General features: G+C 34.9%; 1 protein-coding gene across 1 annotated transcript in view; it reads left to right on the top strand.

The window, feature by feature from the left end:
• Positions 1 to 13,201, top strand: part of LOC115440515 (F-box/LRR-repeat protein 7) — a 73,106-nt gene extending 59,905 nt beyond the window's left edge. The window contains exons 6-8 of the mRNA XM_030164855.2: positions 6,937 to 7,082; positions 8,215 to 8,388; positions 9,077 to 13,201. Coding sequence (XP_030020715.1) covers positions 6,937 to 7,082; positions 8,215 to 8,388; positions 9,077 to 9,289 — 533 coding nt within the window. The 3' untranslated portion in view covers positions 9,290 to 13,201. The remainder of the gene's footprint in view (positions 1 to 6,936; positions 7,083 to 8,214; positions 8,389 to 9,076) is intronic.
• The last annotated feature ends 2,572 nt before the right edge of the window (positions 13,202 to 15,773 follow it).

Below are 15,773 nucleotides of genomic sequence, written 5' to 3'. Positions count from 1 at the left end.
TATTTTTGACTTACAAATGACTTGTTTTGATTGATTTATTCTCGGATCGAAGATTTAGAGTAGAGTCGTTTATGTAAAAGCCGTTTTCGATAGGTGATGCTATCTCAATCTTCAATCCAACTATAAAGATTCCCACTTTTTTTTCGATAATGAACAGAAATCATCCTGTTACAAGTCTCTTACATGCATAGATTATAAGGTTGACAAATATTTTTGACCATTTATTTATTAATTTGTTTCAATTAGAACGGATAAACCAATAACACTAATTAAGTTAATAATAACAACATATTTCTGCAGTAAAATATTAAACAGATCAATAATGTACTTAATAACAACATGAAATATACGGTCCCATATCCCCGCACTAAGTTTAATATATTCTGCAGGTGATCATTTAACAAAAAAACATCAAAGGACCTTACATTTACTTATATGTATGTGCAATGCTTACATGTATCCTTTTGGTGAAGTTTCTGATTCAATAAGATTTTTTTTAATGCATTAATAGGTAAACGAGCAAGCGGGCCGCCTGATGGTATGCTACATCCGCCACCATGGACTTTGCATTTCACGTTCTTGGTTGTGGCAGAGGCACAACCAAGTCGTTGCCTACCGACACTGCTTAGCCAGGGAAATCAATAATTATAGCTTCTTTCGGCATGAGACTGTCATGGTTATAATTTTTTGTTATTACGTTTTATTTACAAAATTTCCACAGAAAATAACGCTGTTATGTCGATCAATGCGTCATTTGTATTCAAACCGCTATCCTTCAGTCGTAATTGGTCCTTCCGGAGCGACTGTACAAATTTGATAAGAGTGAATACTTGAACGTACTTTATTAACTGGTTTCGATGTTCAATACGTTTCTGAAAATATTACAATTTCCGCTGCAAAATGTAAAACCAATTAGACCTTATTAATGACTATTGATTGTTTATCCGATTTGAACTACTCAAAATTACAAAAAAAAAACATTTTATTTTTATTTCGTTCTATTTTGGACTACAAACAGTGACATACAAAGAAGTTAATTAGTATAATGATCGCTACGAAATGTTAAATCAATTATAAATGATTTATACAGTATTTATTGTACTTTTGCTCTCTCTTTTGCGATGTTTTATTGTAACTATTTAAAATTTGATTGTAACTATTCCAAATTAGAATTCTTATGCCATTATATTTTTATTTATTTTTAATAACCAACAAAAACTTAAAGAAGTTAGTTAGTTTAATATAACGTAATAATAATCTTCTGTGTTTAATGAAGTATAGCTTGATGAGGAAAATAAAAAAAACCTGCTTTGGTGGCGTCGTGTTTGCCTTCTCGTTTTAAAGTTCCATATTTCACCAGAACATGAGGTTTTTTATTTTCCAAAATTTTCCTCGTGGTTTTCTTCCGATGTGTGTTAGTGGCATCAGGGCTTGTAAAAATTCAATCACATTTTATTGGTATTTTGTTAACTTATTTTTTTACGTTACATCTACAGTTGGAGTTTCTTATTGTAAAGTATTATTTCAAGACCAGTATGTAGTGTCATGTAGTAACGCAGTAGCAAAATGTCCCTATATACAAATAGAGCTGAAATTTAATTACTAAAAATGAATTAAGATACCTAATTTTTGAAAAATATTGTCAGAGAAATATTGGAGATAAGGCTGAACGTGCTGTTCTAAACATAAACCTACAGAGCCCTATAATCACAAATAGATGACGACCGAGCATCGTAAATCTCTATTATATCCACATTACCGTTTCGTAGTGCAGATAATAAAGCAAAGGCAAAGCGACGCACAGTCGCAGTTTTAAGACCGGTGATATATGACGGAGCGCAGCGCTGAGAATTTTTTACTGTCAAACTATTATCGACATTGTCATCAATGAAATAATATTCAAAATCCATCAACACAACAATAAATTTGTATTACATTGTTGTGATTATTGATTTTGAATATTATTTCAATGAAGACAATGTCGATAATAGTTTGACAGTAAAAAATTCTCAGCGCTGCGCTTCGCTATATATGCGCCGGCTCTTACGAAGATAGGACACACAAACACGGTCTGCTTTTATTTGTGTATAATAATATTATAAAGAGGAAAAGCTGTTTGTTTGTAGGGATTAATCTCTGTATCTTCTGAACCGATTTTGAAAATTCTTTCACTAATATGGAGCTACATTACTCCTGAGTGCTTGCGGCGGTTAGGGCCCGCCCATAGTAGGTATAGTGTGAGACAATGAAATAAAACCAGGGTTATTACGTGGAATGAGCTTTATTTTTGAACCTTCGCGTTACACTCGGCACTGGTTGCTGGTGTTAGACACCAGGAGTCAATGGCCTAATTAGAAAAGCATTAGAGTTAACAGAATATAGACAATAATTGGTAACGTTACATGACATATCCCGGGAAAATATTTATCTCGAAGTACTTTTCAGGCGACTGGAGCCGCAAACAAAAGACTAAAATTATATAAAATTCTGGCTGACGCATACAATTTTAAATAGTTATCAAATAAAACACGAAGCAAGTACTGGTGGTAAGTCTCTTACATGTCAGAGACTTCTACTAACTATTGGACATAATAAGACTTAATATCTCATGTCAGGATGGCGAGCGCAGTGGAATATCAAACAATACTTTGTAAATCAAGGTGTTGGTGTTTCTACTGTTTATGGGAAGTTGCATCGCTTACCATCAGGCGAACGTCAAGCTCGCCTTGTCATTCAAAGCTATAAAAGAAAAAAAAAAGAAAATGAAAACGTTGTAGATGAGAAATAAAAGCAAACCGTTTAAAATTCAAGTTGTAAAGCCCTCGATCGTACACATTCGGTACTGATCAAACGTGAATGCTTTGAAAAATGGCGATATTTACATAAAACAAGGAAATGGTTGGTAAAGCGGAATTTGATGGGAGTAGCTTTACTCGTGACTTTGTTTTCAAAGGTATCCATATTTCAAAGGTTAATGGTTTTAAGCAAGGACTGACTGAAATTCAGGGACCAAAAAGCTTATGCTTTGAGGGTGTTTTATTTGTTTTTTCTTGCGAGGAAAAACACGTTTTCGCTACCACTACTTAGTGGAACGGTTATGTTGATTTCACCTGCCTAACAGCTCAATGTGAACACTCGGGAGCAGTATTATTCGCTATGACACTATGTACAATTGTACACCATAGGGTACATTGACACCGGCATACCAACCAGAATCTGTTGGAATCTTCGTTGGCACAAACGAAACGGCCCGGGGTATCCTGTTGTACTAAGTTGCGCCTACCCCTTTGAGGATAAAGGTGTGATGTGCGTTAGTTTACTTTTTACTGCTCTAGCAGACTTAATACTATGATTACAATAATTTAACTTAAAGCTAAGAAACTCAACATGTATATAATTCAATTTAAAACTGATTTCAAGCGCAGCGAATTAAACACGATATCACTATCACTACATAGTATAAAACAAAGTCGCTTTCTCTGTCCCTATCTATGTGTGTTATTCTTTAAAACTACGCAACGGATTTTGATGCGGTTTTTTTAAATAGATAGAGTGATTCAAGAGGAAGATTTATATGTATAATAACATCCATTAAAAAGTGGAGAAATACTGTTATTTTGTTATGTTATACCCGTGCGAAGCCGGGGCGGGTCGCTAGTAAATTATAATTAAGAGGCGTTCACGCAATAAGTTAACCTATATTAGCCTATATAAGTCTCACAATGAAGGTTAAAACATATATTCAATGAAAATAACACATACTCACATAAAGTTTTCATTTTGAATATATATTTCCGAGATACATTTTCAATATACCCCCTGTGCGACTGTCAATGTGTTTTGGAGCGAAATTGATGAATTATAGCACAGAGGCATATCCCCTCTTTGATAACCCACAAATAGCAAGCGCATGAACATTTTTCATGTCAAAATGTAACGATAGATTTATTTATTTGCACTTTATAGCAATGGGGAAGGTTGCAATTTTCCAAAAAGGAACCCAATACAACTAATTAATTCTAATAAGAAATAATAATAATGTCAGCCCTGTATTATATACTGTCCCACTGTTGGGCACGGGCCTCCTCTACTACTGAGAGGGATTAGGCCTTAGTCCACCACGCTGGCCTAGTGCGGATTGGTAGACTTCATGCACCTTCGAAACTCCTATAGAGAACTTCTCAGGTGTGTAGGTTTTCTCACGATGTTTTCCTTCACCGTTAAAGGAAGCGATAATTCTCAAAGAATACATACATAATTTTAGAAAAGTCAGAGGTGTGTGCCCTTGAGTAACAATTAAATCCTAGTTATAATGCATAGCAAGCGCGATAGCCTAGTTGGGTGTGGAAAGGCTTGCCAAGACTAATGTCCGCAGGTTCAAATCCCAGGGGCACACACCTCTGACTTTTCTAAAAAATTATGTGTGTATTCTTTGTGAATTTATCGTTCGCTTTAACGGCGAAGGAAAACATCGTGAGGAAACCTGCACATCTGAGAAGTTCTCTATAGGAATTTCGAAGGTGTGTGAAGTCTACCAATCCGCACTAGGCCAGCGTGCTGGACTAAAGCCTAATCCCTCTCAGTAGTAGAGGAGGCCCGTGCTCAGCAGTGGGCAAGTATATTACATATAATACAGGGCTGATATTATTTTTTTATTATTATAATGCATAAATACGGTCTTCAAATCGTTCTAATGATAATTATATTTTACATAAATTACGAAAGGGAAGTCGGTACGTCGTTTATATGGACCCTTCCTCACTAAAACATAGTTATGTAAAAGCGGATTTAATGCTGAAGGCATTCTCCACCAGTCAGTGGGGCAGTGGACAAAAACATAGGAGCACGCCACTGATTTAAACGGTGTAGATACAGTAATATATGTATAATAGTAATTTATAATACTAAGATAAATAAAATGATATACGTATTAGGTAATATCTATAATTAATAAATATATTATATACCATACATACGCAATATGGCACAATATAGTTATATAAACATGTCTACGATAAAAACAAAACTGAACCGATTTTAAAAACAATCCTTTCAAATAAAAAAATATGTTTACAAATTGTTATTAAATAAATGAGTTCTATAAAAACAAGCAATAAAAAAAAATTTAAGTACCACCTCCGTTTTTGCAGTCGGTTAAGACATAGATACATAGTTGTAAATTCATAAATAATGGCGAACATAAACCCGAAATTTACGATGACACCGTCAATTCACCTACAAGTAGTTCTCGGTTAACTTGTCTCGGGAAAGATATTCACAAAAACCCGGCAGTATAAGCTAGTTAAATACTAATTTGTGTTCCCAAACCCCACGTTATTGTCCCAAAGAAACCTCAATCAAATAATGGCACAATGAAACAATAGACTAAAACGTTGCCGCACAAAGCGTTTCGTTTGTGTCTGTTCGTTAACAACATTGTTCTTATTGTTATCTGTGTAAATAAGGATTAAATGTGTTTCTATATTTTTTAAATTTAATTTTTATTGTTACTTGATTGACGCGACGAGCTTGCCGTTCACCTGAAGGTAAGCGATACGATCACCTATAAACAGTAGAAACATCATCCAACACCTTGAATTACAACGTATTGTTTGGTATTCCACTGCGCTCGCCATCCTGAGATTTTAAGTCTCATTATGTCCAGTAGTTGCACTGGCTACAGTATCCTTCAAACCAAAACACAACAGTGACCACACACTGCTGCTTGGCAGCCGAAATAGACATTGCGGTGGTACATACCCAGGCGGACTCTCACATATGAGAGATCTACCACCATGTCCGCTCTATATAATTTTAGGACTCTTTGCGTAAAAATAACTATTATGAGACCAGGGGCCTTATTCTCTATCCCGCACGTTATTTAAACAGTGCGTAACAAGCACGTAACACAACGCATCATGTTTAGAACTATAGAAATTTGGCTTACAGAATACCTTCCACGCACATTTTATGAAGATAACATGACACGGCCGCGTTACGCGTTTACACTATCATACAGAATAAGGGCCCTGTTAGTAAATTTGTGTTATAAAATCCGATGCGCTTGTTTTTTGTAACCAGTCAGTTCAAATTTGCAAATTCAGATAATTTTCTGGTCTTCGTTCAACAATTAAGTGGTTGGCATAAAATTATCATAAACCCGCCTTTTGCTTGTATAAGAATTTGCTGTGATATTACTTTAGTTTTTGCTTAGCTGGAATTTTGTATCTAGATAACCAAGTGCTTACGCAGAGGAGACGTAAATGAGAACTGTATTAAATGTTTGTTTACTTATATATACGTAAGCTGAAACAAAATATTTTACTACAGAATGTTTTTTTATATGGTGATCCCACAGTACTTTATTGTAGGAGGGTGTAATAGAATGTCGACTGACGAGAAACGATTATCTTTCGGTAGTTAACACAATTATGCCGGCATGTTGGAACTGGTTATACACAGGCTGATCCCGGCACGCGACACACTTACGTGGGCCACTATGGCGGGTTGTAACACCTAGTGTACGGTAGTCGCTATCCGGGCAGATATAAAATATATCCTACCACCAAACTTGCATACTAAAGCTAAATAAGAGACAAAACTGAAGGCGACATTTATTAAAGGTATGCAATGTATATCGCTGCGTGAAAATAAGTATAAACATAATATTATATTAGCTGCTGTTTGCGGCACCCCCCGCGTCCAAGTTTTTCCGGGATAAAGTTCTCACTTTATATTTTCTTCAGCTAAAAAGTAGCCTACAGCATTCAGAAGTTTTTCTATTAGTCAAAACAATCAAAATCAGTTTTGTTGTTTCTGAGAGTAACTAACTACTAAACAGAGTTTCAAGTAAAGAGTTCATAACAAATAAATTCGTCAGCTTTATTTTTTTTATGGACTCTATTTGCATGTACCTAATCAAGCGGTTTGTTCCAGACGCGGGTGTGAGATGGGTCCCATCGTACTGCGCGCTGAAAGAACTCAGCGTCTCTGACTGTACCGGCGTCACGGACTTCGGGCTGTACGAGCTGGCAAAGTTGGGGCCTGCGCTGCGGTACCTCTCCGTCGCTAAGTGTACTCAGGTAAAAAAACACACACAAACATACATACATACACACACAAAAGCGCGCGCATTCACAGTCACACATTCCTGCTGCTGGTGGATATATATTGCTTAATTACACCCAGTAATACATCGTTAAATATTAATCTATATAATATAAATTGAATAATTATACTAAGTGTCGTTCGCAGATTTGTATGCGTGAAATTTTTTTTCGAAATACAGTACTGTGTTATTAACAACCAGGATATTATTTATCTGAGTGCTAAATTTCATCCAAATATATTTGGGAGATGCTATATTTATTTCTAGCTCCAAATATGTATACTTATTTTCCCATTTATAATACTAGCTTTTGCTCGCGACTCTGGCTGCATGTATAAGGTTTCTGAGATAAAAGTCCAGCTATATGATTTAAGTCCCATTTCTCCTCATATGGTGGCACTCTTCCTCCTATTTAGCAATTAACTTATCCATCCTTTTTTCGCTATATTTATGACAACGATATTTTCATATTTACCAACAATCATAAAGTAGATTGACTTAATGCTATTTTTCCAAGTTATTTCGATTTTGCTCTTATGTATACTTTGCAAAGAAAATCTAAACGTGTTTGTCTTTAATGTTTCTACTACGTAATAAGAGAAAGATGCGAAAGCCTTAAGTGTTTTATTTCAAAGAAGAAGGCACTAACGTAACGTCTCACTACACAATGTATTAAAACCTTCTTATAGTCTTTAGTTTCTTTTACAAAGGATTATGGATGTCAAAGGCTTGGTGTACTAGCTTTTGCCAATGGGTTGTTTGTGTGAAATTCTTTTCTCAGATTAAAACTTCTATTGGAGACTGTTCGGGATTAAAAGACTATGTGCTGCTATAGTCTTTCTTGTTGTTAGTATATGTTTCATCAAATTGCATTTAGGTTTATGCGTTTACTATTTACACACATCCAAACATCGACAGTATTTTGTATTCATAATATTAATAATTAATGTCAATTGAAATATTATAAACACTTACTAACTAAAATTATTGTTATCAGCGGGAATTAAATTCTGAACATCACAATTAACACACGAAATACGTTAATACGAAGTCATTGCGATGATTACAAATTGACGGCAATTAATAAAACTTCTACTGTTCCTCAGGTATCAGATTCCGGGATTCGAACATTGGCCCGCCGATGCTATAAGTTAAGATATCTGAACGCGAGAGGATGTGGAGCTTTGGGAGATGATGGAGTAGAAGCCATTGCCAGAGGGTGCTCAAGGCTTCGAGCCTTGGATCTTGGCGCTACTGATGTCTCTGAAGCTGGGCTGCAGGTTTGTAGACTTTATAACTGCAGTTTTTTTTTTATACTCGCACGCAATAGTTTGCCCACTTTTATGATAGCGACTACCACACCGTGTTAAAACCCGCCATAGTGGCACGAAATGTATTGCGTTTCAGGATCACTCTGTGTATACTCGGTTCCAACAGGCCGGCATAATTGGGTTGACTGTCAAGAGGTAATCACATCTTCTCAGTCGACAATCTAAAGAACCCTGCTCCACTTACCATCAGGTGTAGTGGGGTCACCGCCGTGTCTGTAAAAAAAGAAGATTATTTAACATTAGGTGACAGGGTGATGCCATTTGTGTTTTCATTCTTACCAAGATGACACCACGGCGCTTAATGATTCTTCATGTGACGTACCATCAATATCAGATTCGTAGCTATCTCTTCACTAAAACTCACGTAGCGATAAGTTAGTTCATTCGTTCCTTCGTACAATTAGTCAATGTCAGCTCAACTTCATTCATAGCGTGAATATTTTGCGGCAGCATATAAATTAGATACCATTTGGCGCGCAAACTGCTAATGCATTTAAAAATATTTCTTGTTCAATCATTTGGTATTTTACCAATTAAAATTTTGGTTTTTTTGATGATGTATGTCTATTAGGGCAGTGAATAAAGAAGGTCAACATTACACATTCAAACTAGATTAAATTGATAAATATTATGACAGATATTAGCCCGATGCTGTCCAAACCTGAAGAAGCTGGCTCTCCGAGGCTGCGAGCTTGTTGGAGACGATGGTTTGGAAGCAGTTGCGTACTACTGCCGAGGGTTGACGCAGCTCAACATCCAGGACACGCCGGTGACGCTGCGAGGGTACAGAGCTGTGAAGAAGTACTGTAAAAGATGTGTTATCGAGCATACGAACCCTGGGTTCTGCTAGTGCAACGGGAAAATTGGATACTTTATGTGTTGGTGCTACTGAATCATCTTTAGATCTAGGTGCTAGTCCAGTGACTGAGTGATGTCAGCTATATTTAGCTTTCATGCTAGTCTAATAACATGGATGTTATCTTCAGACCCTGAGGCTAGTCAAATAACTGGATTAGTGAATTTCGTGTTACAGTTCTGAGGCCTTAGATAAGTAGCAAGTGTTTCTTTGCTATATTCTTTCTACATATTTTTTATCTAATCATTCTTTATTAGCGGTAATAATTGTAGAAAGGCATCTTGTCTAAAGTCTCTGATCTTATACTTGGTTTCTTGGATACATTGGCCTTGAAGCCGTGTTGAACTTTCCAGAACTTGTATTGCGGATTTGATAAATAGTCTTTGGTGCTCTGGAATACTGTCCCATATTGGGTTTTCTTTGCTGGAGATTACTGTGGGGAAATGAAGTGTCTAAGCTGTTTGGTTTAGCAAAGAGAGGATGGAATGTTTGAGATTGAAAACATAGCTATTGTAAAATGTATAGAAAAAAATTAGACCTATCTTGGATTCAATGTTTGCTAACGATAATGATTTGTCTTGGATGCAAGAGGATAAATATAGAGGAGAAGAAAGTCGGAAAATATACTTATTTTTTTGTGTATACGATAATTTATATTTAATTTTGCTGTTCTAAATTTAAAAGAGACATTTGAAAAAAGAGGATTTATTGTGCTATATTCGTAGAAAAAATTAAAATATATTTATTCTACATATTAGAAAATATAGACAATTGTTGCATAGAGCCAAAATTATGGTGTCTTAAATCTCTGTACAAAAATATAAATAGTGCTTAATAATAAATAATACTATAAATTTTGTAAATGCTTTAATAATAATTCATTAGTTGTTATGTTTATAACGAATATAAACAGGGTGTTTTAGTGATAAAATATCAGCATAATTGCCGTTTTTAAAATATAATCAATTTGAAAATGTATTTGTACTTCTTATTTGGTTATTTAAGATCTTTTTCGCGTGTATTTATTTTCCCAACTGTGATGTTTTGTCTTTCAAAATGATGTGGTCATTAACTTGAAACAAATGTGTCTGTTAGATATATTTTGTGGTCCCATAGTCTACTTTCAAAGGAGGAGGGAAAGGGGGAGGGGGGCTTTCAAGTTTTTTCGAAAATGTTAGTATGTTTTGCTTCATCTGACAAGTTCATAAATAGTTCCGACACGCTGTAATTATTATAGTCATTGCGACTGAATAGAACAATAAAATCAGTATCAAGTAGGTGTATTCGAAATTTAAAATATTATCTGCTATAAACTGGTAATGCTCAAAACATTTTGAATTTCGAACATTACATTATATGTATAAAGCTGTTTTTAAATTTTGGCTGTTATTTATATTTGGTCGGTTATTTTTTATATGTTGTAATATAATTTTATAATTCACGCGAATATTTATTTTAGATTGGAATTGGATAATACCCTTGCCATAGCACCTATAAGGGTGACAGCCCCAGTCCATCGCATAGCACTATTGTACTATCAGCCCTAAAAGTAACTGAATAAATTAAAAACTTCGAAACGTCTTTACACGTAAACTTCAATGGATTTTTTTATCACTTATAAAGTTTACACTTTCTAGTTTCTTTTAGTGAAGAAACATCGAATGTTGGTACGGAGTCAAAGGATTAAAGATGATTTTTAAATTTCTAATTTGTTCAGTTACTTCTGTTCCTGATTATGCAACATATTGAGGGAAAGAAAAAACTATGTAAAAACAATATCGGTAAAATCGGATGAATAGGATCCAATGGGGTGAAAAGGGACGAATTATAAATCAAAATTATTCCGATGGGGAAACTATAGAAATAAATTTTCTCGTGCACAATGGTAACGAAAATGACGATTTGAATAACAATTTGTTTTTTCTGGTAATCTTGACCTAAATTTGATTTCTTTTTAACCGTAGTACAAATATTTTTTAGAACTTAATGTCACCGAAGGTAAAATATAAAAAGGGGGTAGATATTCATTTACACTGAATTTTTTTGTTTCCTGAATATGGAGTTAAGTGCTTTCCGTTTGATGTGTGATTATTAACAAATAGTTTTAATGTAACATGTAAAGTTCCTGTAAAAAGAATTTTATGCTAATAATGGTCGTATAGTTAAGTATACTTTTTCGGAGAAAGGGCAAAGGAATCTATTGCATACTGATCCGTCTGCCCAAAAATTAATATTTTTTATTATTTTTGGTTGAAACCTTTTTTTATACGCTTGTAATTAATTCTATCCCTGAGATTTATAAAAATTCTCAATAACATTTTTTGCCTACGTTATGAGTGAAAAATGTAAATAATCCTTTTGTTGGATATTAATTTTAATAAAAGACTATGGAATTTAATAAAGACTGACTACATTATGATTAGCCCAATATTGCCTTCATAACAATACAAATAACTGGTAGCCGCGTCTAAAATTATGGTCCCACGATTTTTGTAAAATATATTTTTTATTTACAAAACCTAATTAGCGGGTAAGTCTCAGTTTACTTGTAAAATATATTTTTTTAATTATTAACCTAATTATATCAGCAGATTGATCTTACTTTACGTATGTATGGTAACAAACTATAGCAACAGCACCTAGAAATTTAAGTTACAAAGTACTTCATTACAATTATTGTTAATAAATAAAGTATACGTATTTTAAGGTCGACAAGGGTTGATTTGAACCCTTTATGTATGTTTGGAATGATGAATTGAAACAATTAAATAGAAAAGAGATTTGTGGAACATCATTCGATAAAGCAATAAATACCGACATTGGCTTGTTTTATCCACGGTAGATGATTTAAACAGATAATAAATAATATAATAAAAATACCACATAGGTAATTTTTATCTAAGTTTTAAAACTGGATACAATTATAGCCCCAAAGAGAATTGCTTAAAAACGAATTTTAGTTTTCCTTATCAGAAATGCATAAATATTCATTAAAAAACTATATAATTACATTTTTATTGCTTAATCTTTGTAATATAACGGTAAAAAATAAAACAAGGTTTTGGATTTTTCTAACAAATATATGAAAATACATGCGTATGTACTGATGGAGGCAACATTTTTCGTCCCGCCATCTTGCAAAACGTCAATTATGCGGATGCCCTTTTGCAAGATAGCGGACGTTAGTTCCGATTTTGGCCACGTTCATTACAATCCTTGTCGGTCTATAAAAATACCCGTGCCTACAATTATTTAGTAGTTCCTATTTTTATTTTTTTATTTATGTTTTATTTTTTAATTTTCTGCTCCGGTATTCTTATTTCAAAACTGTGATATGATCATTATTAGTAATTCGATTAAAGGTTTGGTCACACGTAGACGTGTTGGATTTGATGAATGACGGGAACGTTGTTGTTAGGGTGTCTAGCACGATATTATTTTAATAAAAGAACGAGCTGACTCTTCTAAGAAGTTAAGTATACAGCCACTTAGTCATGGCTGACTTGAATTGTAGGTCACGAATGGAGACAAAGCCATTATTTCCGAATACTGGATAACATAAGATGCTAAGGTCGAGTGTCGTAATTAGCTTCAAGGCAGCTATGTCTAAGCGGCATTCTGACTGATTGAGGAGCATTCGCGCTTTGAAGACGAATTTGCTAAGGTCATCTTTATAAATATTTATATTTCGTGCCTGATAGCACACGGCCTGCGCACGGATGTGTGTGAACAAACCTTGCTTGTATAATACTATGCTGTACTATAATTGTGTATATTTAAAATAAGTCCGTATAAATATGTAATTATGATATCTTATAAAGATATTGTTCATTAGTGTGTAATTATAATGTCTAACTCAATTGCCATTGTTGATTTAGTTTTTACAATTAAATTATATTTTTAACATTATCGTGTATTATTTATTTTAGTTGAAGCAGGATTGATTATTCCTTTGTGTAAAAAGCTTGAAAAATATATACAAAATTATTACGTCAGGTGTGTGCTAACTGACTGAGTTAGTAAAGGAAAAATATTATAATCAGTTATGTGTTCAATAAATTTAAATATCATTTGAATGACGAGCATCTCGCTCTACTGATTGTAAGCGATGCGACCGCCCATAAACAGTAGCAACACCATACAAAACTTTGAAATATACAGTACTGTCCAACCCAGTGTTTTCCTTACCCTGAGACGTAAGATCTCCAAACTTTTAAAACATGTAGCGCTAAAGCGCTTTAAAAAGTCAATATTGACACCATACTAAAGTCAGTTTGAATGGATTGCAGTTCAATTCAGTTCAACCCTGAGTGTTTGGAACGCCACATCTAGTACGTAGTACACATCGATGACATGGATCCTGTTGTTTGGCGTTAGAAATACATATTGCGTTGGTCCCTATCCAGACGACCTATCGCATACAAGAAACCTACCATTAGTAAAACAACCAGAGTTTTATTAATTTAGCAACAGTATGCTTTGGTCGTAGCTGGTCGACATAGCCTAAAGTGGCGAAGTGTGAAATTCTTCCAAAGGTAACCCGTGGCAACAAAAATGCCTTAGTTAACATATCGCGGCCAATTTTACTGAAAATACAAATGTAAAAAACCTAACCTCCCTAAAAGGGAAGTCGGTAGGAATTGGGTTGTATAGACGCTTCGCCACTGATAGCCTATCGGATTAGCAAGGTGAAATGGCAATGGGCATATAGCTCGCAGAACTGATGGCCGTTGGGCCACGAAGGTTCTAGATTGGAGACTTGCAATTGGTAAGCGCAGCGTTGGACCTAATAAGTCACAGGAGGTCGCTGTATGCGGGCCACTTCCAATAGGTCAAGCTGGAAATATTTTAGGGCGGCCCATGTTCAGCAGTGGACATCCTTCGGCTGATGATGGTGGTGTTTTGGTTGGAAACTGCGATAATGTGAATTATCCTGCCAACTTTTTTGAACACACACATTTTATTTTAGCAAAAAAAGTTATATCAAGCGGCGATAGCCTAGTTGGGTGTGGAACGGACTGCGAAGACAAATGTCCGCAGGTTCAAATCCCAAGGCCACACACCACTGACTTTTCTAAAATCATGTGTGTATTCTTTGTGAATTTATCGTTCGCTTTAACGGTGAAGGAAAATATCGTGAGGAAACCTGCACATCTGAGAAATTCTCTATAGGAATTTCGAAGGTGTGTGAAGTCTACCAATCCGCACTAGGCCAGCGTGGTGGACTAAGGCCTAATCCCTCTCAGTAGTAGAGGAGGCCCGTGCTCAGCAGTGGGCAAGTATATAATACAGTGCTGATATTATGATTATTATTATTAAAAAAGTTATAGTAATGTTTTTCCTATCTCGTCAGCAACAAAAAAAAATGTATATCCGATTCCAACAGGTCGGCATTATTATGTCGACTTCTGAGAGGTAATGATCTCTCTTCAGTCGACAATCTATTGTTCTATTAATCTTACCATCAGGTGCAGTGAGGTAATTTGGAGTGCTCGTAAAAAATAAGGTTATTCAGGTTACGTCTCTCAGATAGTTGCTCGGAAAACTTAAAGCAGTTGTGGCTAGTTCACCAAATGACCGGTCACAGCGAAGGAACATCCCACGCCCTAGATGATTCGGATAAAAAACCTTTACACTGAAAATACGGCATACAAGTCTAAACTCCGTAATGATTTTTTATGTTTCCGGAATGTTAGAATCTAAATAAGACTAGTTTTCGGACTTTATCGTGGCTTCTTATAACTTTCTCCGGTCGTTTTGAAGACTACAGCCTCTGTGGTCATGGCGTGGACAAGGTATTGCTCGTCCCAAAAGTCAACATTACAATATTTACCTACAGTTTACAAATATATAATATATATTTTTAATCCATCTTTTATATCCGTTTATCTTGCACATTGTTATTTAATAAACTTTCAGGGTAATTAATCTAGATTAAACCGATCTGCAATCCTTTATATTTTGTGTACATCAAAGGAAAAGTCACGGTTATTTCGAGCGTATTTGAATCTCAACTAATGAACTTCGATCGGCTTACTCAATATTGGTTTTTGGCAGTTCAGTGTTAATATGCATGTTTGTAGAGAATCGAGCAAATTAACTATTTCTGTGTATGCTTGAATTTATAAATTAACGAAATGGCGTGTGGATTTCTGTGGCTTAAGGCGTCTTCTTTGCTGTTAAAGCTTGAGATGCAGCAATGAGATGATGCAGTGATAACTTTACTTAAACTTAAAATCTAAACGTGCTTAAAACAAAAACTCCATTACTTAATTTTTCTACTGTGACTTCGACATGTATTTTTAAATATTTAATTTCGAAGAATAAAAAAGAAAAATCGCAAAATGCATGATGACGTCAAGCAAGAATTAACTAGTTTTCTTGGCCTATCTCACCATTTATTTAAATAAACTAATACACTGTCATTTGGCAAATGTCAATGTCAGGATTGGTACGTTACAAGTGTCACTTGTCACGT

Source organism: Manduca sexta, chromosome 6, assembly GCF_014839805.1.
Source record: "Manduca sexta isolate Smith_Timp_Sample1 chromosome 6, JHU_Msex_v1.0, whole genome shotgun sequence".
Taxonomy (NCBI): domain Eukaryota; kingdom Metazoa; phylum Arthropoda; class Insecta; order Lepidoptera; family Sphingidae; genus Manduca; species Manduca sexta.
Note: the sequence above shows the minus strand (reverse complement) of the source record. Positions and strands in the feature narration are given on the sequence as shown.